Source organism: Solenopsis invicta, chromosome 2 (assembly GCF_016802725.1).
Source record: "Solenopsis invicta isolate M01_SB chromosome 2, UNIL_Sinv_3.0, whole genome shotgun sequence".
NCBI lineage: Eukaryota > Metazoa > Arthropoda > Insecta > Hymenoptera > Formicidae > Solenopsis > Solenopsis invicta.
Genome location: NC_052665.1, coordinates 11,093,055 through 11,119,820, shown reverse-complemented (window position 1 = coordinate 11,119,820; position 26,766 = coordinate 11,093,055). Strand labels below are relative to the sequence as shown.

Sequence of the window (26,766 nt, the reverse complement as noted above, 5' to 3'; positions counted from 1 at the left end):
GTTGTTACGAGATTGGTTTTTGTTGAATAGTTGTAAGAATTTTGTAATGACTATGCTAGCTAATTAGGATTATAAACGAGCAGCAAGACACAACACACGTACGCAGAGAAACAGGTAAACACGCGAGTTGTATTAATTTATATCATTGAGCGTGAAAATTTTTACACAAGACACACACGTACACGTGGATTTGTTGACAGGCGCATCGCGGGAGATTACGAGATTGTAATTGTACATGTGATTACGGCACACGTTTTCCATAATATCGACGCAGCGTTTTTAATGTTTTTTCCAAATGGGAAAGATTAGACCCGAAGTGTTTTTTAGACGTTGACCACGGGAAATCTCGGACGAACATAGACAATTAGCGGCGTAATTATATCGTTATACGTTTCCACTTCCCTCGCCTACTTCCCTGTTGCGGCATCGCATCGTTGAACGTCCGTATCCGTATCCCGTAGTGCGTTCCTCGTGACACGTGTTCTCGCGACTTCCCCTGTCATTCCGTTTTACGCGCGGATATATCAGAGAAGATCGGAGCCTCTTCTTCCTCCGTTCCTCGGGGCCGCGTCGCGACGCCGTCGCCGTTCGTCGTCGCCGTTCGTCGTCGCCGTCGCCGTCGACGTCGACGTCGACGTCGACGTTGTCACCACCTAGTCGGTGTGTCGCGTCGCGTCGATACGATCGATGTATTAACACACACGTCGCGCTAACGATGATGTTGATAATGACGATGATGGTCCGCCGCCTGCACTTGAACGCGTCTCGACTACTGGCTCCGTGTGAAGGGCCGTATTTATAGCCGTCGGCACTCGAGATGGGTAGAGTGTCCCGGGAGTGTATCGAATAATATGCACACGCTCATCAAGGACCTAAATCGAGCTCCATCCAACTAACACACATATCCTCGTCCTCGCAATAATATTCCTTCCTCTTCCCCCGGCCCCGGGGAAAACTCGTCCAGCACATATGGAATATTCCGAACTCGAATATTGAAATTTCGGATTATTCACGCGCGTTTCATCCCTCTCTTTCTGTTTTCTACACTCTTGTACTCTACACTCTTGTACTCTTGTACTCTCTCTCTCTCTCTCTCTCTCTCACTTGGAATAATAAGGGCATATCCCATTGAAGGATTTTCTCATCCGGTTGCTCCGTTTACATCGCTTTACTTATCATCCGTACAAATCATTTCTACTCGCAATCCCGCTATAAATACAGCCGCGAGAGAGAGAGAGAGAGAGAGAGAGAGAGAGAGAAATGGACGCGTAGTATGACGTGAGGTAGCTAATCGGCGCTGCAACTCGAAATTGAAGATCATCCTTTGAACAAGTCGACAATACATCCCTAATCAGGCCGGAGCGTCAGTTGTTGGCAACGTGAATGCCATCAATTACAGCGATCATCGAGGCGAGCTGGGGCTAGAAATGGCCATTCAGAGAAAGGTCATCAACTACGTATATTATCGCGGACATCGATCAGTGCCGTTCAGACTATCAAACTCAATTAGAAAAATTAAGAATAATTGCAGTTTATTTTTGATATGTAAAAATACGATTTTAGCGATCGCAGAGGTAAGTTCGAATCGATCGAACGGCTTATTAAGGAAAAAGAAAAAAAGGGACCTAGGTTCGCGAGTCACTTTCTCACCGGAAAATAATAAAAACTGTCAATAAAAGGGCCAGATATGTCGATATTAATACCGGATCTGCCGGTCATTCCTAGCTGACGGCCGCCCGCGTTATATGCGAAATGCCGTTTCGTTGCTCTACATATCCGTCGAAGAGGGACTCGGGATATTATCCAACGAATCACACGTAAAATCACTCGACAATTGATCCGCGCCAACAACTGACGTCCCGCGTTTCTCGCTCCCGGAGGCAGGAGGGAAGAAATAAAAAATAAAAAATAAAAGAGAGAAGGAGAAGGCCGAATCGAGGGACGGAAAATTGTTCCGCGTGATATTACGAATTCCTTCGCGGAGAATCGCTCGATCGGGCTGCCCTTAAAGTTCGGGCCGCTCGATCTCGCGGAAGTGAAATTCCCGCGCTCCCGTACTCCGTTTCTTGACTCGTCTGATTTTCATTCCTCCGGACCTACGACGACGCTGCTCGTCTGCATTCCGGACTCACGGCTCCGCGTTTTTCCTGGCGGAGAAAAAAAAAAGAGAACGACAAACCAGCTTTAAGGGACGGATTCCATTCCCTTCTGTCGATCGATAGCTTAACGAACCGAACCGGATGTCGTCTCGTTGATATTATCCTACGGCGCGCTGAAACGAGGTCGTCCTCGCGTGTATACGTTGTATACCACTTATACGTAGTTGTGTATTACTCGGCTACTACGATTGTTAGGCGTGCTTCACTTCGCTTCATCTAGGTAATTATCGTCATTGTCGTCGTACACGGCAGCACGTTTTCGCAGCCGCTAAGCCGAACACGGTAAACGGTGTCCTCAGTCCCCCTCACGTTCTGACCGTCTCTCGCCCGAATACGCCAATCCTTCATCCCCGAAAACTCACGCGACGCGTTTCTAACGTTTGCCGTGTTCGGAAGAACGCTCTTTAATTTTTTGCGCGTACATCAAGGGAAAGGAGGATACGTCCAGCTTACGCTGACGTTCAGCCCTTCCCCCCCCGTCCCGACGACAGAAAGGAACGGCAGTCCCTCGCGCCGACCTTACGGCGCAACCCTTTTTTACGAGGACCTTGTTTATTAAATTATAATATATGCCGTATTTAAACGTAGCGTGTAACGTGTTTAATAATGATCGTTAATAATCCGCCTGAGAGAGAGAGAACATTCCTAAGTGTAAATTGTATATAAGATTTTCTATATTCAGAGATATATCCCGATACCAAAGTGTATACATACGTACCTATTACTATTATTATTATTACTATTATTATTATTATTATTATTATTAGAGGATTATTAGTCGGAGGTGGTTTATTGCGGGGGGCGTATGCTCTTCTCGATTCCAACGAGACGCGATGCGGTGAAAAGAAAAAAAAGGGGGGAGAAGAGCGCATTCGCGCGCCGCTACTTTCTAAATCACTTGTTATCAAATTGGTCGATCGATTACGAGCCACACGTAGTATTATCCCGTAATTATAGGGAGTACCAGTTAGTAGAATAGGATATATTATATATATTAAATAGGAACACACACACACACACACACACACACACACACACATACATCATACATACACGTACACGCGCACACAAAGAAGCACACACTACATCAATTACACAAATGTATATCGCGCAGACTTCGGCACAAAGGTCTACACGTACGTACTGTCGGCTTTATATAGGAAAAGTGCGAAAAAGCGTCGTTTTCTAATGGTTACGCTTAGCTGTTGAAATTGAATTGTTTTATCTGCTGGTTGAGGGAAATCAAGGTGGAGGAAACGTAGACTAGCGTATCGCTGTTTCGAAATGTACGTACGTAGGTCTAAGGGAACGCGACGGTTTATCTTATCGAGTCCAACCACTTTCTTGCAGTTTTCTCGCGTTTTAATATTAGAAGAAGAGTGAGAAGGACAGAGAGAACGGAAAGGAATGGACCGATGTAGATTTATGTGAACCAAGTAGGTAGATTGTATATGTGCACAGAGTGTCTTCTCTTCCGATTCCTGGACTCTCGCGACTAACGCAAGGTCGATTTCTCTTTAACGAAGACGCGATCGCGACGATCGACGAATGTATTTAAAAAATATGATACCTGAAAAAATTGGGCGTTTGCATTTGGAGGAAAAAAAGGAACGAGTAGTAAAATATGTATGTCGGATAAACTGCTCGGGCAATTAACTCGCGATGATGGAACGTTGCCAGAAGGCAAAAGGCGCAGCTGCCGATCGAAACTTCCTCTAAAGACAGATCGATCAACGAACCTTCGTCGAAGCATTCGTGGTCCAGCGTAAATCGTCCGGCACACTCTGCGTGTAGGTACACAGAATAGATTCAGATTCAACAGAATCTCGTCGAGATAGAGGTATTACAAAATTGAGCTTCGAAAAAAGATGGCAAGGAGAAGGGAAGGGTATGTCTATGAGGAGCGAATAAACGTATATTTAAACACGGACACGGTATCCTCTTAATTTTTGGGGCCAATTGGTGTTACGACAGGGAGGATGCACACGTACGCGCGCAAGGGTGGCTTTTCGCGTCTCCGCGAGACTTTTCATTGTCATTTTTTTATTAACGTACGTTCGTTACGTTACCATCGCCGCGTCGCGTCGTGCGGATTTCGTCGTGATCGAATCGCCGAAATCGAGCGGAATTGTCGGTACGTGCTAGCACGAACAAAAAATTCAATCAATTTATTGGAAACTTTTGTATTTTCTCGAAAAACGTCTCGCACCTCTTCGCAGCAAGGACTGTGTTATATAATTCAGCCGAAAGTTCTCTCGCGTGAGAAGCGATTGAAGCATTATAAAATGCCACGTACATCGAGATTAGGAATTCTCTTGTTATAACGAGGTAACGAGGATAATGACGAAGTGTGATCCGTCGAAAGCCGGTATAAATACACACACGACACACACACACATATATACATATATATAGACACACGACAAGCATCAGGTAACGAAACGAAACACAACGCATCGCGATTGCGACAGTAGCCGAAGTATAAGGATCTCGAGTGATATTAAAACGCTTTCGTTGACGCAATGCGATTTCAACGATATCGAATCTGATGCTGCGTTATCGGGGAGTTTTGCGGTACGGTATCTCGAATACGGTAAACGCCGAAAAAGCTGCGAGTCGTTGCAGCGACTTTTTATTACCGTTACACCATTGATCCTCGTTAATTATTATTGTAAATGTTGTCATGAAAAATTATTGTTCTGTAAATAATGATTTCGATCGCTGTATATATATTAATTTTATTAATATTATATATGTACAATAATTATCGCTTGGGTCATATCAATAAAAAAAGCGGAGCGATTGCTCTTAGTAGCAAAGGTAAAAGTAAATCTTTCAATTTTTGCTTTTAGTAAATAAAAAAAAATATTTGCTTTATATCTTAAGGTTGCTTGTAATAAAGGGCGGCAAATTTATAAGAAAAAATATTTGCTCCATTTTATTTATATGATCCCTTATTATCTGACGCGATATCAGCGTTTAGCGTATTCCAAAGACAAATTGCGAAAGGTCTCCTCCATTATCAGCGTGATAGTTAAATACGTACTTCCAAATGAAATAAAAAAAAAAAAAAAATTCCGGCCCGAAGCGTCGTTCGACAAGTGCGTTGCGCATTTTCTGCCGTCGTTTGCAGGCACGGACTCCTCCTAAATTCTCTTCGCACAAATAACAAAGTAACGACGACAAAGTAGTCAAGTAACTTACGACGGACCATATCAATTAGAGAGATGGTAAGGAGAGTGGAGCGGATTCACCAGAAGTCTGCCATTTTTAGGGTAATTTTTAGGGTAACAGCGGAATGTCCAGAGTAAATGACGAATGACGGAGATACAAACACGAATACGCAAATGACATACACTTACACATATACAAATGGCGAAAATAATCCGAAAAATGGTAGAACCAATCAGAGCAGGGAACACTGTCCGCTCCACCCTTTTTATAGTCTCTCTAGTATCAATGAATCATATCAACCAACAAAAAAAAAAAAAGAGCGAGAGAAATAGGAAGGAAAGGGAGATATCGAATCCGAGATTGTGAATCCGTGGCGAGTGAGGCGGTGAGTGTTTGACATGTGCTTTTAAATGCAACGAGCTCTCCTTGTACAAAAGTATCGCTAATTTTAAGCGGTCGTTCTTGCTGCTAACTTGCGTTACGTTCGTCGAGGGAAATTCGTATTGTCCATGGCTTTTTATCAATCGTATATCACGTATAGACGCGTATTTAAATTTCAATTCAACTTTCTCGAACGAGACGTTGCTTTTCGCTTTTAATACAAATCGTATCTATTCGACATTTTTATGTATAAAGGTTCTTGAATTAATTTTATACGCATTAAATCTTCCATCGTATCGCGAAGTACATGGACGCAAGAGGATATAAATTCGCGCAGCAATTAGACACATTCAGAAGTACGAATTCGCCTCGACGCACATTTGCTTAGACTTAAGCTTGCTATAAGTAATTAATTATTTGTTAAAGCAACTTTTCTTGATCTTCGTTAATCACACGACGAAACGGCATACAACGCTTTATAGCAAATTGCTTGCCCGATGTAAAACCGAGACGTGCGAATAAATGTATAAAAGTAATAGAAACACGAATGATTATAGAGGAAAATCGCGTGTGGAACGAATCTTGATGATTTAAGCAGAGATTATTCGAAACCTTTCGGACCTGAAAGCTGCTGCTGATGATGCTGCTGCTGCTGCTGCTACTGCTGTTGCTGCTGCTGCTGCTGAACTGAGTGACGCGATTAAGATGACACAAATTTCTATTGTATTTATTAAGTAAGAATTTTATTTTGAAAAATCTATTATTTAAATTTTCTTACGAAAATAAAAATATTTAAGCTGTCTTGCCAGAATCGCGATTGTATAATTGTTTAAATCGCAAATCGAGGAGAGATCTAGATCATTGCATTTGTATTTCTCCCGTCAGACATCACTGTGTGATCCAAAACTATTTAATCATTGATCGAAATGCTCAATTAAAACTCCAAGTGTCACATTTATTCTACTTTAAGATTACATCCGTGGCGGATCTTAAACTTTTTTCCTATCAATCTCGCGACGTCATTGAGATTAGAATCCAACGGTCCGAAAGGTTTCCGCTGAACCGCAAACGGGCAAGCGTTCGGTGGTGTGAAAAGTTCCTTCACGCGTTCAGGACACGTGCGAGAATGAGGCGAAGAAGAAAAAACGCGCGTTCCCACTCTCTATACACGCTAAATACACACGTTCCACACAATTATTGCGAGAGTGCACGTAGAGAATGGCGCAAAGGGTGTCTAATTATCTATTTAAATAAGCGACCAATACACGCTGAGGTAAATAGGCTTGTTATTGCGACAAATTTGCTCATTCATTATCAACCGAAGAATCGTTAATCAGCTACGAATCTGTACTCGTGAGAATTAAATGATCTTGATTCTTGGCAACTCGCTCGTTTTCATCGAATTCTCCTGCTCACGTCCTCGTCACTTGACTCCTGCGAAAAACTCGCGAATTCGACACAATTGTGCGACGTAAAATTATTATTTTTACATTTATTAGTTCAACATTGAGCAAAATTGCTCACATATTTTAGGCTTGAATCTTTTTCGTTTAATGTAGAAAAATGTACAAACCACTGATTACAATAGTTTGAAAAGTATAATTTTGTGGATTGGACGTTTCTTGCATAATGGCTTGCAATTTACTCTGATTTCTTTGTTATTTTAATTTTGTCGATAGAAATTTTGAAAAAATCTAAATCTGAAAAATAGGAATGAAATATTTTGATTAATCTTCCTGCAACGAATTAATTTATTTCTCGTACGTCTTAATCGATCTGATCTTCTAAAAATATAATGAGAAATTGAAGATAAAATACATAGAGAAGAGATAGATAGAGAAGGAGAAACTTTTTCGACTTTTCGAAAATTGCTTCTATCTGCGTGTTGACGTTGGGCGTTTGCTTGACTTTTATTCACACGAGCCATTAATCCACCGCTTGATTCGCGGCGTCGCGTGTCGCGGCGAGGCGATGTAACGCTGAAAAATGAGATAAAATCATACGCCAGTGAGTATCCACGATACACGGGTATCCGCAATACCCTCCGCGACGCGAGGTTCCTCTGGTTCCTCGTCTCGCGGTAGGAGTGGCGACAAGAGCAAACACGACGGAACCAATCGCCGAGGAAGGGTGGTCCAGCCGCTGTTTGTCTTCTCGACCCTCCTCCGCACCGGGGATGCCGCGGAATCGCGCGGAAGAGCCTAAACGTCCCGTACATCCGCCGCTCCGCGGCCAATCGAACCGGACCGTCGTCGCCAAGCCGGAAGAAACGAGAGATCCCGCCGGCCGCGGCGATTAGAACGCTCCGAACGCGCTCTGCTTCTCTTTTCGCTTTTCGCTTTTCGCGCAGTTCCGAATTAACAATCGCCAACAACTCGCGCGCGCTCAATATCTTACCACGTGCCAATCTCTCGCTCTCGAAGACTGTCAAAGTCTTCCGTTGGTATCTCGTTGCACAATTATATCCTAATAATTATATCAGTATAATAAATATTTATTATTTTTATAATTGTCAACTCAAGTATCAATTTTCAACGTACCGGTTTATTAAGAAGAAAAAAAAAGAAAGGAACCTCACGTGCATTTGGAAGGAATTAAAAATCGCAACGCACGGATGTTCGCTGCTCAAGTTCTTCTCGAGCGATCGGCGGAGACGTGCGCGAGTAAATAAACAGGACAATTGCTGAATCCTCTTTTCTTTACAACGATTCTACAACGAGATTCGTGCGGAGCGATATGGACGGCTGAGTAAATAGGAGAAAAAGGAAAAAAACAATCGACTCTGATTTCGTGCGGCCGCGGCGTGTGGGACGCTTCTACTGGCCACTACCACCATGCTACGTGGCGGCAAGGGCAAAACCCGGTCGGAGAACAACGAAAACAACGAGGGAACGGATGGGAAACAGCGGAGGCCAAAGTGCGCCCGTTGCCGGAACCACGGCCTCATCTCGTGGCTACGGGGTCACAAGCGAGAGTGTCGTTATCGGGAATGCCTGTGCCCGAAATGCTCCCTGATCGCCGAACGGCAGCGAGTGATGGCCGCGCAGGTAAGCCGTGATCCTTTCTTCATTTTCATTACTTTTCTCTCTTCGATTTATTATCGCTCTCGATTTTATCGGAGACTTATAGCATCGCTCGTATCGTTTTACGAGTCTCTTTGCGCGCTACGCCGTGTAATATTAGAAAGCTACGAACGACGCGATCCGAAATGTCAAATCATTTGCGAATGTAAATGTCATGGATCTTGCCCCCTGTTCACGCCATCACTAATTTAGTATACGCGAGCGCGTTATCTCCGCGCTCTGAGCCGAGCGTGGATAACACAGGGAAAATGTGAAAGAAAAATGTCAATTCGCTGCACGCGCAATTAAGCGTGATTAACGCGCCTTCGATAGCTTTTATTTCGCACGGTTCACCCTTCGGTATTTAAAGGGACGCCCGATCGGAGCTCGTTATCGTCGCGCGCCCTGCGACCCTTCAATGAAAGTATTGTAGAACCTGGAGTTTCCCCTCTTTCTCTTTCGCAAAATAGAATGAAATAAATATGTTTATCAGCGAGCAGTTTAGTTCGCTGATCCAAACATATTTCAATGTTTTGCGGAAAGGTAATGTACAAATGTATAGGAAAGGAAACGCAAAATTTCAGACTGCTCTTAATTAATTACCGTGCATTTTGAACGCGATACAATGTTTCAACAATCCTTTGAAGACCACATCGTTTTACTAGTCATTAAAAATATTTTTTTCTTTTTTATGACTTTACTCAAAATCTACTATCTTTCAAGTGAAGAATCCGTAGAGAGAAAAAAAATACTGTTGAATCAATAGCGTCAGTCTAATTGAAAAATTTTGTTAGTAACAGTAATGCAGTAACAGTATTAATGAAACAAAAAGATTAAAACTAAAGACAATAAAAAAAATAACACAATTGAATGAATCGAATTTAGTTGAATCAACTACATGTATTTAGTGACAGCCCGTGAATCGACGTTTAATTAAATCAAACTACCTTTTAATTCATATTACAGCATTATTTCAGTGTGCCGATTTATTGTTTTATTTTGATTTTCTGTACACCCAGCCACTTTGCTGATATATTTTAATGATCAATGCTGCTCTTCCATTGTCAATTTTCAAGTATAACCAAACTGTACAGATTCCAAATTCACACTGATACATTTTTAGATCTACATTACACAAAAAAGTGAACGTTGCAAATATGCAACGCTAGAGAGTCAAGAGGGTCTTATCATTATTATTTATTGCCGCCGATTCGAATTGGTCCCTCGCTCTTTTTTCAATCATGAAAAATTGATTTGCCCCTAACGTGAAACGTGTAATTGCCAAACCGGATCCGTCGAATTCGAGCAGCGCAACATGCATAACGCATCTCTCGCGACTCCGACCCTCGTCCTCGGACGGGAGGAGAGACAGGAACAGCGGGAGGGCGAGATAAATTAAATCCATTAACGCTCGGGGTATAGCGTTTCATTTCTGTTTGCATAGGCATTATGACACTCGATACTTTGTTTGCGGCGAGACTTTCGATGCGGTAAGCGAGCGGCCGAGCGGCGTTTAAACGCTCGCCGTTCGCGTCTACCCCCTGTATCTTCGAACGAAAATAGTCGGACAGAGCCACAGAGCGAGAAACTCACACGGGTGGTTGCGATCAAACAAAACACGCGTCCGTGACCGACCATCCGGCAATAATTGCCGGTGCACCGCGTGTAACCGCGGAAACTTTCGCGCGCGCGCGCGCAAACTCGGTTAATCCACTCGATAATTAACGCTACCGGAAGTAATGTCACTCGGAGAAATATTATCGGAATTATTTAAGTCTATAAATACACGCACGCACGTATATATATATATACGGAATACGCGGCTAAGCTCGCTAAAGCTTCTACGCCGCCGTACAGACCCTCGCAACACGGAATAACAATAGCGTTGCAAAATATTGCTACAATGTTTCAGCAATATTGTAGCAACGTTACGTATTATTATTTCCGAAGCGGACATTTTACCGTTGCTGCAATATCGTTGAAACATTGCAGCAACATTTTGCGATGCTTTCTCTACAATGTGCTGCGCTGTATGGAGGGAGAGTTAAGAGGTTGACATTCGTTATTCGTTACGATGCAAATGAAATAAATTTTCTTCTTCGATAAAAACGTCCAGTACACGTGGTCATCGTTAAATATAAGTCGCAATATATTAATCGTGCTGCGTGCGCCATTAATATTGCGACTCGTATGATTCATCGCGGCGTATTTCCCTAAATAAGACTTTGTAGCGAATGCTTTTGTAACAAGCGGAGGAGAGAGGAACACATGGCGATATATTGACCCGCCCCGAGTGAAATCGGATAGTTATCTCTTTCGGACCACGGTGATCGAACGGAGATCGACGAGAAAATGGGATGGAGAAGGCGGCTGTGGCCTAGTAGATTCTCCCGGCCACCGCGCCGCGCGTCGCGCCGCATCAGCAGCAGCGCGGCGACGTGAAAGATTATTGCGGGTGGTCCAGCTTGGAATAACAGCGCGGTAAATGCGGTCCATACATAAGCGACGGGTCCATTTATAAGTCGAGCGCAGTCATGATCCATCACGATTCGATTGCTATGCGCTATGTATAAGGATCTTTATATAAGACGTGTGTTTCGCTATATTAATTATAGCTTGATGGAACTGCGAATCGATATAACGACCGTATTTTTGCTCGTTCTAGTCTCCATAATTTTATGACTTTAAATTATTCATATATTTCTAACACCTCGAGCAAGAGAGAGAGAGAGAGAGAGAGAAAGAGAGTAATATTTTATTGGAATATTTTCTGTTACATTTATGTATTTTTAAAGTTTATCCGTACGTTTATACATTATTCATATATTAGTGTATTTAATATTTAATTAGCTATTTTTAGCATCTACAGAGAAATATTTTCTATATTGGGATATTTTCTGTTACATTCGTGTATTTTTGAAGTTTATCTGTAAACATATATACATTATTTATGTAATAATATAGTCTCTATTGCTGTTCCTCTTCTGCGATTTGTACTACCCTTTTCTGTCTTTAACAGAAACAGACAAAATTCGCGAAATTTTCTTCGTTAAAATTTATTGAATTTTGGATAAGCAGGTCGGAAGAATTTAAATTTCAAATTTCCCTTGGAAATGGATTAAGACATTATTTTCGGCAAGGTTGCTTTGAAGAGACAGCAGGCAGCCGAAGACGCTATTGCTCTTAAAATGGCAAAGGTGGCCACCGGACAGAAGCTCGATCGACTTCCGCCGGGCAAGATCTTCGGAATGTCCGTGACGGAGCCGAAATCGACGGAACATAATGAAGATGCGACTGCCGCCGCGAAGAAACTCGACGGAACTTCCGAGGATTCAAAGGATCCTTCACGCGTGTCAACCAACGATTCTTTACCCACTCGAGTTCAAATCTGTTCCGTACGTACAAAACAGCATCGCAAAATAAAAAAAAAAAGAAATAAAATGATGTTAAATCAGATCTAGTATTAATTGAAGGTATTCTTTTTTCGCTATCAGGACAGCTCTCAGGACACCTCTTCGAGATCCAGAAGTCTTCTCTTCGACGCCGGCAAGCTGGAGAGCGCCAGAGAAACCACCCTGGTATCTCAGACCTCCGTGGAGACTCTAGCCCGCCTATTTCCAAACACCAAGCTGTCAGTCCTACAACTGGTGCTGCAACGTTGCGGTCAAGATCTGCTCAAGGCAATCGAGTACTTTGCGAGCGACAGTCTAGGCATCGCCGAGCCAGCGATGTCGAGTATCGGCCACGCGTCCTCGGCTTTCCGGCCACCGCAGACGATCGTCGATAGTGGCTCGGGGGAACAACAGCAACAACCGATTCCCGGCGCGATGCTGGCGCCGATCTATACCAGTCTATCCAGGAACGTCTATGGCGACGCGGGTTATTGCCTACTGAACATTGTGCCGACTGAACCGTTTGCCAAGGGAAGCGATCTGCCGATCGCGAAGACGGCGGCTGATCAGGAGACCGTCGCTTTGAATTTTCGCTACAATAATTACTTTACCTCCGGCATGCAACAGCAACTGCGAGATGCGCACATGTGTGCCCAAGTGGCGGCGGATCGACTGTCGGCCGCCAGATCGGCAGGCATACTGCATCATCTGCCCCCCGCCGTACTACCGAGCATCCCTTGTGTACAGCCTAATTGCACACAGTGCAACTACAAATTCACCTGAATATAATTTTTCAGAAGGTACAGCTAACTGTACAGATATTTATCCCGGTAGAACACAGAATAGTCCCTAGATAATAATTCTCTTAAATAAAAAGTCGTGAAGCCGAAGAAAAAATATGTGCGGGTTGAAATCTCAATCTTCTTCATCTATATAGAAAATTTGTTTTAATTGAGATATAATTACATTATTTATATGTCCTAGATACATTGTTACAATTTTATTAACTGGTCTTGAGATCTTTGTGCGAAAAGGAGGAACAGTATTATTCGATTTTCCGCGCAAGAAAATATGGAGTAATTGAAAAGAAACGCGCGAATGCCTCTCCCGAGTGACGGTTGTTCGGGGAGGGAAGGCAGCATCACAGCGCGAGAATATCGAGATAAATCCGTCGTATTTGTCGAAGTAATAGGGCGCTGGTAATCTAGTTAGAAATATTCGATCCACCACCGTACAAACAACGCCGACTGGTCAATCGTACCGCAGCCGAAGTCGCGCCGCGAGCGATTTACTTTGGCTTTGGTTTTAGTAGCAGAGAAAACAGACCGAATCTTCCCGCGAATCCTCGCCCCATCTTTTCTCCCTCGGGAAGATCCGTGGCATCGCGTCTCGAATTACAAAGCACGCGCAAAGAAACTTAACACCGCTATCGATCGTCGAAATGTAATCCTCTTGCCTCGTTTGCCTGAAAAATTGAACGAGGCAAACCCTCGCGTTGGCACTTGAAATTTTTTTTCTCGTGTTCGTATTCTGCTCGATCCTTGACAAAGCTCAAGGGCCAGACGGTCGCATTTAGCTCTAAACGCGCAGTTTGAATTTAGGGCTTATCAGAATTACAACAATAATTTTTCAATAAATGAAAGTATAATTTGAAATTTTTTTTTTTTAGTATTTTATTCGTGCAAGCAACAATAAAATGTAAACGCATCTAACGTAATGTGACAACAGTCCAGTCATCACACATCACATCGCTTATCACGGATACCTTTATCCGCATGTAATCAGTGTCGCAACACCATCGCCGAAAAGCCTCATGGTCCTATATCTTTTCATAAGATTTTTCAATCGATGGAGGCATAGAACGCCACACGATTGGTATATTACAATTTCTGCAATTTGAATGGCTTTGGAATTTCAGAAGCGAAGATGTGGTTTGTTCTTGATCATATGTCTGTAAAGATAAAATTTATTTTGATCATTATTGAAAGTATGTTAATTAATACATTTAAAAAAATTATATATGTATTCATAAAATAATGAGAATTGTAAACAAATTGGAGTTAAATTAAATAAAAAAATTAATTGATCGGTTTAATTTCAGAAATAAGACTATTAGAGAGATACGTGTGTGTAAGTGATAATAAATTAAATTAATAAGGTACTCACTTATCGAGATGTTCCCAAAATATCATTAAAGCTGCTCTATCCAAATGCCTTTTTGTCCGACTTAATTCGATTACCGTGACGGCCCATCGCGCTACATTCGTGTCCAGTCTCATCTCATCATATTTCAAGTGAAATGCACATACTGAAATGAAAAAAAAAGAACGATTGCTTACACATTCAAAATACAATACAAGTCGCAAAATACAAATAAATTTGATGCAAATTGTATTTTTCTTTTTCTGAGAAGAGTAAAGACAGTAATAGTAATAAATATAATCTTTACAGCGTAATAAAATCTGATGCAATTATTTTATTACAGCACACTATTTGCACAAAATGGGAAAAATCTAAAAGATAGAATAAAGTGGCAAAATAATCATATATGCGAAAACCAGTATTTTTAGATTTATTCTTACTTTTCGAAAAGATTTCCACTGGATTGCCATCGAATGGCCAGCCCTTGAATTGCCATGCTGGTCCCATGACGAATACAGCAACGACTCTCTCCCAATCGGCATTGGTGAGCTTTTGTGGATTATCGACAACCCGGTAAGGTACAGTCAGACCGCCTTCCTTGCGCCGTTGAAGAAGCACCTCATTTTCTCGCTTGCAACCCTGCGCTCGTTTATCCTCATTGCTGATGTACTTTAAATCCTGGAGAATGTCCTTGGCATTGTACATAGTAATGAGAGACGTGTTGGCGCTGGGGATAATGATAATAGGCGTTCGACTTGGTCGCTTGTTCTGTGCAGCTTGCTGAGGCGTTAATTTAGCAGCGGAAGTCGGCAGTAAACCGGAAGTTGGCGTAATGGACGGATTGGTCGGGGGCTTCCTCACGGCGGGATTCGTGCCCTCAGTCACGGACTTTAGCGTCATTCCATGATACGTGCCCATAGTGTCGATCTTGAAACCTTCCGTTTCCTCCTTCTGTCGGATGAAACGTTCCTGATCGTAACGATTGTAGACAGCCGGTTGCGGCAGTGGTCGCATTGGCGTCGAGCGCGGTGTCACCATAGGCGTTGGCACGGCCGGGCCTTTTTGCCTACCTTCTTCGCGCGCTTTAATACTTTGTAGAATCGCAAAGATATTCTTTGCAAAGATCTTGCCACTGCTCTGCAAGATGGTGGCACGTGTCCGCCATTGGCGCTCGCGGGACACGATGTCCTTTGTATCGTCTACATCCATATCAAGGATTACACGCAAGTCCGAGCCTATGCCAATGTCGTCCTCTTTGATGGTGGTGCGCTTCTTCGCCAGACGTTTCGCCTTGATCGCGGCGATCTTTTCTACTGACATCGCCTCCGAGAGAGATTTGATATTGTCGACAGTGACCGAGGCCTCTTTAGGAGCATCCAGACGCGCGGCTAGTTGTTCCTTCACCTTTTGCACGTGGGTCTCCTCAAAACGGGGTTTCTTCGACGAACCGCTTTCCAAGCCATCCTCGGCGGCGCGTTTTACCTGAGTCGGAATTTCCAACGGCGCCGATTTATCTATGGCGGCTGACGTGGCAGTCTCGCCATTGAGATAGGCCAGCAAATCTTTTCTGTCGGGCCGACGCACCACCGGGATATTTTCTGCGGCTGCCTGTCGCACATATACTGGATGTGTGAGCTGAACATGTTTGAGCAGGAATAAAAGACATTCGAGAGTATAGTATTCCTTGGCTGTGCCTTCCTTTCCAGATCTAAAATGAAAAAGTAGAAAGAAATGTAAGGGTCTTTCTCTCTCTCTCTCAAAGAGTTCTTTTACATTTGATGAAAAATATAAAAGATACAGGTAATTCCCACGTAACACAGTTAAGTACCTAAACAATTTTGTATTACGTGAAATTTGGATTAAGGATTGTGTATAATAAATGGAATAGGAAACAAAGAATAAGAAACAGTTTAACATATTGGATAAGAAACGTTTTGTATGCTTCCTTTATTCAATATATTGAACAACTACTTATTCTGTTCCCTCCATTTATTATGCCAGTTCCTTATACGATAAAAACTTTAAAGGATTAGGTCCCAAAATTACCAAAAATTACATGAAGCCCTAGCCACCATGTTACATATGGAGATAACCTATATGTTAAATTATTAATATCTATTATACTACAACCTTCACATATTTCTTTAAATAAAAGAAATGTTCATTCTGAATTTAAATAACAACAATCTTATACTCCAGGAAATCTTTCTAAGGAAATTTTACTCTTGTACTTCTTATTCTTTCAGAGTAAGCGTGAGCCTACAAATTTGCAAATAAAAGAAAAATAATTTAAGAAACATGCGAATCAGACAAGTTTGAGAATCAATCTAAAGCTAGCTAGAAAAAGAAATTAAATTTTGTTTAAGAGTACAGAGAGAAGGCGAATATTGTAAAACGATACAAATTCTAGCAAATAAATTCTGCAAGTTCCTTAGAAAAATTGAAGAGTGTTTAGAAGAGAAAAATTTTCTCTCTCTCTCACAAGGCACGTGGTCAAGATTTCTAACACGTTTTCCACTAATCCCGACATTTACTCGCTTCGCAGAAACATTTAATTACATCTCGAACGCTTGTTTACTTATCAGCCCTTTCAGGCCCTCGTGCCTCGTATACCGTATCTCGCTCTTTCTCTCTCTCTCTTTCTCCTGCTCACGCTTCGAAAGATGGTACTCGAGCAGATTGCGACCGCGCGGAACAATTCGTGAGACGCCGCTTCTGACGCTCGCTTACCCGTAGGTCAGATAATTGGTCTTGACGTTCTTCGGCCAGGAGAATTCACCGAATATAATCTGGTTCTCACGTTCGATTATCTCCTTTTTATTAACATTATATTGCCGCAACAGACTCAACGGGTCCGCCATGATCACAAAACTTGACACAAATGACACAAAACTCAACACAAAACTGATCCGACCGATCGGCACTAGAGGGCTGCGAGTGGCTGCGAGCAGACTGCTCGGAGCAATCGGAGCAGTGCGAGAGCACTAGAGGGCATTACGTTCGCCGCGACGCGCAAACGGCGCAAACAACCTCAGGGCGGCTACGCAACGACGCGACCGAACGATCGACATAGAGGCGCGTGCGCATGACGTCGCGGACGTCGCACGCCGAGTGCATTTCGGAACGCACCTCGAGTCACACTTTAGGTCATATGACCGACGTTACGCCGACGATCGGATGTGCTGATCGTTGTAGGCGTTGACGACTCCTCTGCACTGCGTCTCGTGATCCCGAGCTCCTCCGAGCCTTCCGTGTATCCTCCAGGGAAGAAAACAGATCGGACGACACCATGGCTCTCAGCGACGCGGACGTTCAGAAGCAGGTAAGCGAGGAAAGGGCATCTTGCGATGCGTCCTTCCGCGAAAGAAGTGTTCTTCCTTCCCCAAGCTCGCTTCTTTCGAGCTGAGCGTTGGTGCTCTCGTGCTATTAATATCTTTACGATTGTTTATCGTTGCGCTAAAACGCTGCTAATTTGGCCAAACATTCCTCTCGAGGGGATTGTTTGTCACGCGAATTTCTCGCATCTCGAATTTCATTCTCGAAACTGTTCCAAATCATGACTGCTGTCAAGAGCCAAATGGAACGAGAATCCACGCACGTCTTAAGTAATTAGGTAAAATTGAATAAACAACCACTTGCGAAACTTGGACAGCGGCTGATGTTTTGTCGGATTACTTTAATCGCTCATTAATGTATACGCTTTACTATAGAATTAATGTTTAAACATTTAAAACTTTAAATGGTTGAAGGTCTAAGGCATGATCTGGAGAACATATATTTTTTATGTAACTTGTTATACATTCTTTAAATAAAAAGAAGTATTATTTACAAGTATTGAGATTTAAATAGTTGATTATTAGAGTTTATTGTTCTAAAAGGCTTCTCTAAAGATAAGAAATTATATGATTACAGATCAAGCATATGATGGCCTTTATAGAACAGGAGGCCAATGAAAAGGCGGAGGAAATAGATGCCAAGGCAGAAGAAGAATTTAATATTGAGAAGGGACGCCTGGTGCAACAGCAACGTCTCAAGATCATGGAGTATTATGAGAAGAAGGAAAAACAAGTTGAACTGCAAAAGAAGATGTATGTATGAAAAATTATTTTATTATATATAATATATATTTTATATATAATATATATAAACTACTGAAAAAGTTATCACAATAATTTTAGAACTTTAAGATTTAATGTTATTTAATTGTAAAAATTGTAAAAATGTTTAGTAAATTGTTTGTATTTATAATTTTATTAACTGATTTATTTTTATTGATTTGTAGACAATCTTCAAACATGCTTAACCAAGCACGATTAAAGGCTCTGAAAGTACGGGAAGATCATGTACGCAACGTTCTTGATGATGCTAGAAAGAGATTAAGTGAAGTAACTCATAATTCTACACGATACAAAGAAGTTCTTCAGCTGCTGATCATCCAAGGACTTTATCAAGTAATATTTTGTATTCTAATTGCTCTATTATTATGTTATATTTATCACTTGTTGATCCTGCATAATTGTTTCTATAACATAATTTTTATTTTTACAGCTAACAGAGTCAAACATTACTCTTCGCGTTCGTCAAGTCGACTTACCTCTCGTAGAATCCATTATTGACAGTGTTCAGCAGCAATATAAACAAAAAACTAAGAAAGATGTTACCCTGAAGATTGATACCGATAATTTCTTACCCACCGAAAGTTGTGGAGGCGTGGAATTATTAGCATCCAGAGGTAATTATATCATCAAAATCTTTTCTAATCACATAAATTTATAGTGATCTAAATGATAATTTTATTTTTGCGAAATAATTATATATTTTGCATTATATTGCTTAATTAGTATTGTATACAAAATCATTTTTGTTTCACAGGGCGCATAAAGATTAGCAATACTTTGGAGACCAGATTAGAGCTGATAGCGCAACAATTGATACCAGAGATTCGTTCCGCGCTGTTCGGACAGAATGCAAATCGCAAATTTAACGATTAAGCTAATTTTCTCGGCAATTGACTCTCCAAAACATTCCTTTTAACAGCAAATTACTGTTGCATTGTCATGTATTATATAGAATAAAATTAACATACGAAACGCCTTTTGTCGCGAGACTCAAGCCTAATATTTTCAATGAAAGTATCTGATAAATTACCGTGCAATATTTATCGTTGCAAGCAAACTGTACATTATTCTCCACAAACTTCCTTTTTAGTTTGTCGTCATTTATTCTATCTTCTTTCCTTTTGACAGGCAACCATGAACATAGTGTATAGCGATCAAATACTTCATATGTTAATATATTTGATGTAAACTTAAAATTGCCGTTAAAATTGGTGTTCAAAAACGAGACAAAGTGTACTTTCTCAGGTTAGGAATGTTAACGCGGATGAAATGTATAATTAATAACTAATGTTCTTGACTGCTTATGTTAAAAAAAGAATAGCAATTGCAATTGAATGTAGTACAGTCAATATATTGTGCAGAATCGTAATAAACAGAAATATTGAGCGCGCTTTATATGTATATAATACATTTATATACTTATAGAGCATATCAGTATGTTATGTACATTATGTATAATATTGTATCACAACATATATAAATATATGATTCGTTGTTGTAAAAATATCTTTTTGAGGAATTAAGATCTGATACCATAATAACGTTTCAATTAATGTAATTTAAGATTGCACACTGCAAGCACAGAAGCAAATAATTATTAGCTTAAAACAAACAGATAATTCTTGTATATGATTAATAATAAAACTATCGGTAGTAAATATTACGTTCTTTGTTAGGGAAAAAAAAAAAAAATTTGCAGCATGAATAAAAAATTTAAAAATTTCTTTAAAATTAGTTGTTAATAATTCTATCATAAATGCAATTTTTCAAAAAAACTTATTCGTATTTATACATCTTTTTACAAGTACACTTCGGCAAGTGATTTAAGTATAACTTTATTAACTTACATGATTAACACTTAAAAAAAATAATACAACAGTACATTCTGTTTAAAACCTTCTCTTATTACATGTAATCTAAGGCCGATTGCAGAGACCGAGACATAAGTGCTCTAATCTGACGTAATGTAATGTAACGTAATGTGACGTAGGGTAAGGCAGTGAAGAATGTAAAGACGTAAGAAATGTGTTGGATATCCCATCTAATAAGGAGAGACAAGATGAGTAATATTAATATATTACCTTAACAGGTTTAACTAAATAATATCAGAATATCGTTTAAGCGCTTACGTCTAGTTCTCTGCTATCAGTTTAAGTTACAAGTTTTGGAAGCCATGTACAAGTAATGATATATTTATAATTTAAAATGAATACAATCTATAAAATAAGGTATACAAATAAAATTTCATTACATTTTACATAGAAATATGAAGATCGATACATGCTTCATCTTCAAGATCTAAAGACTCGGGAGTATCAGTTGGACTAATTTGTTCCCCATCAAAGTAAAGCTTCAGATTATTTTCCGTCACGCCAAGTTCCTTAGCGCAATTAGCGATTAGCACTTTAAATTGTTCATCCTTTTTAAGTGGGATAGTCAAAGACTGTTTCTTGTTCGCTGTTTGCACTTTAATAGTACATATATTTTCGTCGTTGCTCTCATCTTTGGATAATGTATTCATACCTGGATTGACTATCCCACCATCTGCAAGTATAAAGTAAGCATTACATTATTGTTATAAAACTAATGAGTCATTTATACCAACCAAGTATATCTATAATGGAAAGTTTAAGTGATGCAGGAGTATCCGTGTGATTAATAATTTTATCCCCCTTCATAATTAGGACTTCATTCACAGAGACTTTTTCCAAATCAGCATAATGTTGGAAAATTTTTTTAAAACTATCATGCTGTAATAAGAGAAAGTTATTTTCATAAATACGTGTATCGAATAAATGATAAAAATAATTGTATGAAACTGTGCAATTTGCTACGTTATTAGCTAAAGCCTTGGGTCCACCAAATCAGTTTGAGATCTCGGAGAGAGAAAGAATTGACAAATCACATTAATTAGCCGAATTGTTCAAATGCAATTGGCCAATTCTTAAGCATCACAGATAAGGCTTAACAATTGACTACGTACTCTATGCATAGTTAAACGATCAAGTCTGTTTGATCTCCAGTACACTTTTACATTTATCTCATAGTTATCATCTTCGTTGTATGGATCATCATCTGATAATGCGATTATATCCTTAGATGTTACAGGTATTTGTCCTGTTATTTCCTCGACTTCACTATACTCTAAATTAATAGGCAAACGCTGAAACATTAACATAAAATTATATGTTGAAACTATCTTCTCTTGAATTAAGGGGGGAAGGTCATATAATCAGCCAAAAAAAGCTGAATTTCATAAATTTTTTTGCGGCACAAGACTTTTAATGAACTGTCCATAATTTTTCTCACATATTTCTTATAATTCGTAGATGTAAAAAAAAATTTTTTAACCAAATTAGTTCAAATATGGCGGCGTAATGACGCTAGCTCTCCATGTTTTCAAGGGGGTCAAATGGCGTGCAATACAGTATTTTTTTATCTCATCTTGAAATTAAAAATCAAACAAATCTGTGTTTTTAAATAAAATTACACACCTAAAGTGCCTAAATCCGATAGTAAAAAGTATTAAAAAAAAATTCTACGCAATTTTGAAAAAAAAGTTGAATTTTCGCAGTTCAAATTTTCACATAATAAAATTTTCATTTTTATTATGTGAAAAAAATAGTTTGGATAGTTATTCTTGCAAGTTTTATAGGCACTTCAGATGGAGAATTTAGTGAAAAATAAACATGCACCGTCTCAGCTATATTGATCAAATATTTTTTTAGTTATACTGCATGCCATTTTAAAAAACGCGTTCAAACGTTTGAAACGCACGTGACTATCTATTGAACGCGCACATATAAACTTGTCTGTAGGATCATTAAAATGTCGATCTCCAATATGAAAACTTAAAATTTGAAAAGTTTTAGTACCTATATATGCAATAAAAAAAATCGATTTTTACATGACCGTCCCCCCCCCCCTTAAATATCAATATACATTGTACATACACAATATACGTAACATTTATCTTGAAAACAATATAACTTACTTTTTTAGGAGTCCTAATAAAAATAATGATCAAAATTTGATCTCAGTTTTCAAGATAAATAATATATCTATACATCTATTTCTATATATAAAAAATAATAAAAAAATTATTACCCTTCCCCTAGTTCGCCTACTATTAGCTTTGGTAGGAATCTTGCGATTCTTTCTACGTCTTACCATACTGCTTCGCGTTTGCATGCCTTTGTAACTTATTTCTTCAATACACATGTGTGTGAGTATGTCTTCATCATTTATTTCTTTACCATTTATTTCTTTGCTGTTTATCTCTTTACTGTTCACCTCTTTACCATTTATCTCTTTACTATTTATCTCTTCATTGTTCATTTGCTGCTCAATGCTGAAAAAAATAACTTTAAATACTTTTTATGCAAAATTAAAATTTTAATATTTCATAATTCATACAATGTTTTAAATAATAATCACAATTTGCATAATACATACCTGTCATCAGAAGAAAGTGTCTCAAAGCGTCGTTTTTTTAATGCTAAAACAAAATATTGTATTCGATTATACGAATTACTTAAACTTTGAACTAAACATGAAAATACATTGATACTGCTTTTATTTTTATATTTCCATTGGTTTACATAATTAAGTTACAATTATTATAAATAAAACAAGTATTATACCTCTTAAAAGAGCAACAGAATTTGTATATGGATCATCTTCGTCTGAAGAAGTATCTGCTACATTATTCATTATGAATATTTTTGCAACGCAGAGTTACCTAAAATAAATAACACAATTTATTACAACTTGTATCATATTATGTTACAAAGGCGATAAAATGTTCATTCTCGTAAAAATTTCAAAATAATGTATAATTGTATTATTTATCCAATATGACTTCAAAGTTAAATGTTGTAAGCAATGAGGGCTATGTTTAAAAATATTACTCAGGTGCCCCATATATCATTTTAATTCTTATTTAATATTTGGTGAACACGAATAAAAGATGAAATAATAACACGAGATAATCGAAATAATGTTTCCAAACACAGTCCAATGTGTAACATAAAAAGAAACAGTGTATTCCTTTTCCAAATTCTAAAATTTAAAGAATGTCGATTTTATTGTTCATCACTTGACAATCATAACATTAAAATAAATGTTTTAGTTTAATACGAACTCAACACTCACACTTCACAATTTAAAGTTCTTGTTCGAGTTAATTCCTGCAGCTTCGTAGCGTATGCGGAGTATAAACAGAATGAAAACTTTAAATGGTTAACTTTAACCTAACTTAAACCAGCTGTCTGCTATGTTGCAAAAATACAACGAAAGTTGCAACATGCATCCGCTACTCTAAACTTCAAATAATATAGAAATAAAAATCCGATATTCTCGAAGAATCCAAAAAAAAAGACGTTAAAGATCTATCCAAACAAACTTGTATAACTGCTGCATAACCATCCATAAGGAAATTGATTGGTCCATTAATACGTGTATAATCTACCAATCAATTTTCTTATGCATAAAGATTACACTATTTGGATAGGCCCTAAAGGTTTCATCAGAGAAATGATTAAAAAGGACTATCCCGATCTTTTTCGTATGACTGTCAAAATCGCCGTACACTAGGGTTACCTGCGTCCATAATGACGCCGTCAGGACGCAGGTGTAACATCAGCGGTAGCGGTAAAATCCGAATGAGCATGGTTTATATCCCTCTTAGAAGTTATGAGAAATTAATTTCCAAGATTAGCTCGGTAAAGTTATTATTATATGAAGGTTGTATTTTACTCGGCGATTCTTAATCAATTATTCAAAGAATTTTGAAAATGGTTTATCTTAAAAATCTTGTATCATCTTCACACTTGAGCAATTACATAATTTACATTTTTTAAATAATAACAAGTAATGGATAGCATTTTCTATTATTTTTCCAAGTTGGTTTACAAGTTTTAGAATCTGCAAAAAAATGTTTAAAAAAAATTGAATTCTAGAATGTTATTGAAAGTTAGAAATGAGAACCACTATAATTTAAACTAATACAAAACTCAAAAAAAAGAAAAACAAATTTATTAATGCTGTACTTACATATAAAATTGTTTTATTTTATATAACTTATGTAAATAAAAAAATAATTTAAAAGTATTAATAATAATTAATAATAATAGTAAAAATAAATATAAATCTAATAGTTGTAGAACAATTGTAGTAACATTGTCTTTATATAATTAAAATGTATTTATAATTTATGTATTTACTCGACGCCTTATTAACTTAACTTTTATTTTGATTTCATATAATATTCTATGTAGTTTTAAGTTTGTTAGTTAAATGTAATCCTTTTGCTTCTTACAACTTGAACAATTCCTTGAAATGTTCCATTGCACTTTATTATCATCTCCACAGAGTTATTTTGTGTAACCAAAAGTTTCATACCACCTTTAACGCATGACTAGGATCCAAAATGTGTAAGCATTGATATCATTAGCCTTATACACCAATCAACTCTGAAAATTAGTATTAGTATTAAAATTATATACTAAATTTTGTAAAATGTTATATTTAAAGATAAGCCATCATAAATTAAGTTTTTGTTTAGAGTTAATATTGTTTATTAAATAGACAATTTCCAAAATTAACGTACACAAGATAAATTGTTTCTTTTATAATATATCTGATTAGTTCTCTCATACCTTCATATAAAATTTTTAGTAAATCGTCTGCTGTCATATTAAGCTTCTCTTTACGTAATTCTTTAATAAGATTCTTAAAAGACTCAATTTTCTTTCGTAATTTATTTCTTTTATACTGAGCAATAGCTAATTGTCGCTTGATAATCGCCTTTTCACGAGCGTGAACCTTACGTAAGTGGACTTTTGTTGGCGAGTTAAATATTCTCGAAGGAGAGATGCTGGTTGAACGATCTGCCATTGTACTGGATATCGTTTCCATTCTTTCTTCATTTCTTTCATTGCTAGTGTCTAAAATAATATAAATTTTACATAATTTATATTAATATAAAATAAATAAGAATATAACTTATATGCTGTAGGAAATATTGTAGAATAACACATACAAATAAACACAAGTCAAAAAATGTAATAATCTATCTAAATTACATTAAGATATTTACAATACTAACCAACTGTATAATGTTCTATATTTTCTATAACAGATTCTGTTTCCTGATATTCTGTTGATTCTTCTTTAAGTAACTATAATAAATTATTATTTAGAATATTATGGTATATAAGTTAAACTTATTATTCATTACACATACATTTGGAATAGCATCTTTTTTCAATTTGCGACACAAAAGTCCTGGTTCATAATCATCTTCTCTGAAATGTGCAGAACAAACAGCAGATGTTTTTGGTGGAGTATAATTTTTTAAATTTATCGCTTCAAGCCACTTGTTTCTTTTTTCAATGTTCTGTGGAAATCTAGAAAAAAATGTATTATTTCTATAATAAAGAACATAAAAACCAATGTAAGATTTAATTATTAAATATTTATATAATAAATTTAAATATTTCTGATGTACTTTAAATATAAAGTACTTCAGAAATAATATTTAAATTTATTATATTCAGAGGATTATAATCAACAATGTTTTAGAAATGTTTTATTTCAGTTAAAATATTTCTAAGACATGTCTAAAAAATTTCAGTACTACAATATACATGGCTCTTTTTTTATAATGAAAATGATAAAAAAAGAGCCATGTATATTGTAGACATCTTACAACGAATTATTACAGTAACACCACCTCCACGTACACTAAATGTCATTATGCATTAACTAATAAAAATAGAATTATTATAATCTAAATTTTAAATTTACTTACACGTGGAACGAAAACTTTTTATTTTTAGCTCTTTCGTTTTCTAATTGTTCATGATTCTTTTTTGCGACGCGATTATTACAACCAAATACGATGCAATAACTCATTTTTTAATGGTATTGTTATAATGCAAACTTATTTTACACGTTTTTTTTCCTTTTAACTTTTTGTCCGGTTTATCTTTTCTCTTTTTCTTCAACGTGAAAGGAAAAGGTAAAAAGATAAACCGTACAGATGTTCGACAAAAAAAGCAAGTCCTCTCTGTTTTGATCCTTTTACAGCCAATCGTTAACCTCTTCTCTGAAATAGGCTGCTAATGCTCCGTCCATATACATTCTTGTGTCCAATGGACCATTTAGAGAAGAACATTATATATATTCTCTTCTTTGATTGGTCTATCGTGACGTCACAATATCATAACGACTGCAATGTAGACCCCGCATAAATTTTCGCGCAAATAAAAATTTGAATTTTGAAAAACCCTAACGAAATATTAGGAGAATGTAATTGGATAGGAGAGTAACACTG

At 38.1% G+C, this 26,766-nt stretch overlaps 5 protein-coding genes across 9 annotated transcripts; 2 read left to right on the top strand and 3 right to left on the bottom strand.

Annotated features, from left to right (window-relative positions):
- Nucleotides 1-664: 664 nt before the first annotated feature.
- LOC105194982 (doublesex- and mab-3-related transcription factor A2-like) lies at nt 665-12,971 on the top strand. Its single transcript, XM_011160143.3, has 3 exons — nt 665-8,761; nt 11,917-12,171; nt 12,271-12,971. The coding sequence occupies exons 1-3, from the start codon at nt 8,549-8,551 to the stop codon at nt 12,949-12,951; spliced, it is 1,149 nt and encodes a 382-aa protein (XP_011158445.1). The 5' UTR covers nt 665-8,548; the 3' UTR covers nt 12,952-12,971.
- Nucleotides 12,972-13,811: 840 nt separating this feature from the next.
- Nucleotides 13,812-17,307, bottom strand: LOC105194983 (parafibromin). Its single transcript, XM_011160144.3, has 4 exons — nt 17,041-17,307; nt 14,751-16,018; nt 14,335-14,476; nt 13,812-14,119 (listed from the first exon to the last, which is right to left on the bottom strand). The coding sequence occupies exons 1-4, from the start codon at nt 17,169-17,171 to the stop codon at nt 14,083-14,085; spliced, it is 1,578 nt and encodes a 525-aa protein (XP_011158446.1). The 5' UTR covers nt 17,172-17,307; the 3' UTR covers nt 13,812-14,082.
- Nucleotides 17,308-17,426: 119 nt separating this feature from the next.
- Nucleotides 17,427-19,961, top strand: LOC105194985 (V-type proton ATPase subunit E). Its single transcript, XM_011160145.3, has 5 exons — nt 17,427-17,632; nt 18,223-18,398; nt 18,593-18,761; nt 18,859-19,042; nt 19,183-19,961. The coding sequence occupies exons 1-5, from the start codon at nt 17,600-17,602 to the stop codon at nt 19,299-19,301; spliced, it is 681 nt and encodes a 226-aa protein (XP_011158447.1). The 5' UTR covers nt 17,427-17,599; the 3' UTR covers nt 19,302-19,961.
- Nucleotides 19,962-20,221: 260 nt separating this feature from the next.
- On the bottom strand, nt 20,222-24,877 carry LOC105194987 (uncharacterized protein CG4449). Of its 4 annotated transcripts, none has more exons than XM_011160150.3 (7): nt 24,748-24,877; nt 23,072-23,169; nt 22,884-22,926; nt 22,536-22,779; nt 21,412-21,591; nt 21,034-21,178; nt 20,248-20,972 (listed from the first exon to the last, which is right to left on the bottom strand). In XM_011160150.3, the coding sequence occupies exons 2-7, from the start codon at nt 23,139-23,141 to the stop codon at nt 20,683-20,685; spliced, it is 972 nt and encodes a 323-aa protein (XP_011158452.1). In that variant the 5' UTR covers nt 23,142-23,169; nt 24,748-24,877; the 3' UTR covers nt 20,248-20,682. The 4 variants fall into 4 exon arrangements, with proteins under 4 accessions (XP_025991380.1, XP_011158452.1, XP_039301787.1 ...); XM_039445853.1 differs by lacking the exon at nt 24,748-24,877 and adding an exon at nt 23,583-24,328; XM_011160152.3 differs by lacking the exon at nt 24,748-24,877 and adding an exon at nt 23,583-24,328 and having other exon boundaries at nt 22,599-22,779.
- LOC105194986 (THAP domain-containing protein 1) lies at nt 24,609-26,566 on the bottom strand. Of its 2 annotated transcripts, none has more exons than XM_026135597.2 (5): nt 26,242-26,566; nt 25,675-25,837; nt 25,537-25,609; nt 25,259-25,375; nt 24,609-24,901 (listed from the first exon to the last, which is right to left on the bottom strand). In XM_026135597.2, exons 1-5 carry the CDS (start codon nt 26,343-26,345, stop codon nt 24,885-24,887), a joined length of 474 nt encoding a protein of 157 aa, XP_025991382.1. In that variant the 5' UTR covers nt 26,346-26,566; the 3' UTR covers nt 24,609-24,884. The 2 variants fall into 2 exon arrangements, with proteins under 2 accessions (XP_025991382.1, XP_011158448.1); XM_011160146.3 differs by having other exon boundaries at nt 24,735-24,901; nt 25,088-25,375.
- Between the last annotated feature and the right edge of the window lie 200 nt (nt 26,567-26,766).

Coding starts and splice junctions, on each gene's coding strand:
- LOC105194987 (XM_011160150.3), bottom strand. CDS start 23,141: ATGAATAATGTAGCAGATACTTCTTCAGACGAAGATGATCCATATACA. Junction 22,927..23,071: donor TTCTGTTGCTCTTTTAAGAG/GTATAATACTTG, acceptor ATTTTGTTTTAG/CATTAAAAAAACGACGCTTT. Junction 20,973..21,033: donor TTCCATTATAGATATACTTG/GTTGGTATAAAT, acceptor TTATACTTGCAG/ATGGTGGGATAGTCAATCCA.
- LOC105194985 (XM_011160145.3), top strand. CDS start 17,600: ATGGCTCTCAGCGACGCGGACGTTCAGAAGCAG. Junction 17,633..18,222: donor ACGCGGACGTTCAGAAGCAG/GTAAGCGAGGAA, acceptor ATATGATTACAG/ATCAAGCATATGATGGCCTT. Junction 18,762..18,858: donor TCATCCAAGGACTTTATCAA/GTAATATTTTGT, acceptor TTATTTTTACAG/CTAACAGAGTCAAACATTAC.
- LOC105194982 (XM_011160143.3), top strand. CDS start 8,549: ATGCTACGTGGCGGCAAGGGCAAAACCCGGTCGGAGAACAACGAAAAC. Junction 8,762..11,916: donor AGCGAGTGATGGCCGCGCAG/GTAAGCCGTGAT, acceptor ATTTTCGGCAAG/GTTGCTTTGAAGAGACAGCA. Junction 12,172..12,270: donor CTCGAGTTCAAATCTGTTCC/GTACGTACAAAA, acceptor TTTCGCTATCAG/GACAGCTCTCAGGACACCTC.
- LOC105194986 (XM_011160146.3), bottom strand. CDS start 26,345: ATGAGTTATTGCATCGTATTTGGTTGTAATAATCGCGTCGCAAAAAAG. Junction 25,838..26,241: donor AAAAAGTTTTCGTTCCACGT/GTAAGTAAATTT, acceptor ATTTTTTTCTAG/ATTTCCACAGAACATTGAAA. Junction 25,610..25,674: donor AAAAAGATGCTATTCCAAAT/GTATGTGTAATG, acceptor AATTTATTATAG/TTACTTAAAGAAGAATCAAC.
- LOC105194983 (XM_011160144.3), bottom strand. CDS start 17,171: ATGGCGGACCCGTTGAGTCTGTTGCGGCAATATAATGTTAATAAAAAG. Junction 16,019..17,040: donor ACCAATTATCTGACCTACGG/GTAAGCGAGCGT, acceptor TTTTCATTTTAG/ATCTGGAAAGGAAGGCACAG. Junction 14,120..14,334: donor TTTTGGGAACATCTCGATAA/GTGAGTACCTTA, acceptor TTATCTTTACAG/ACATATGATCAAGAACAAAC.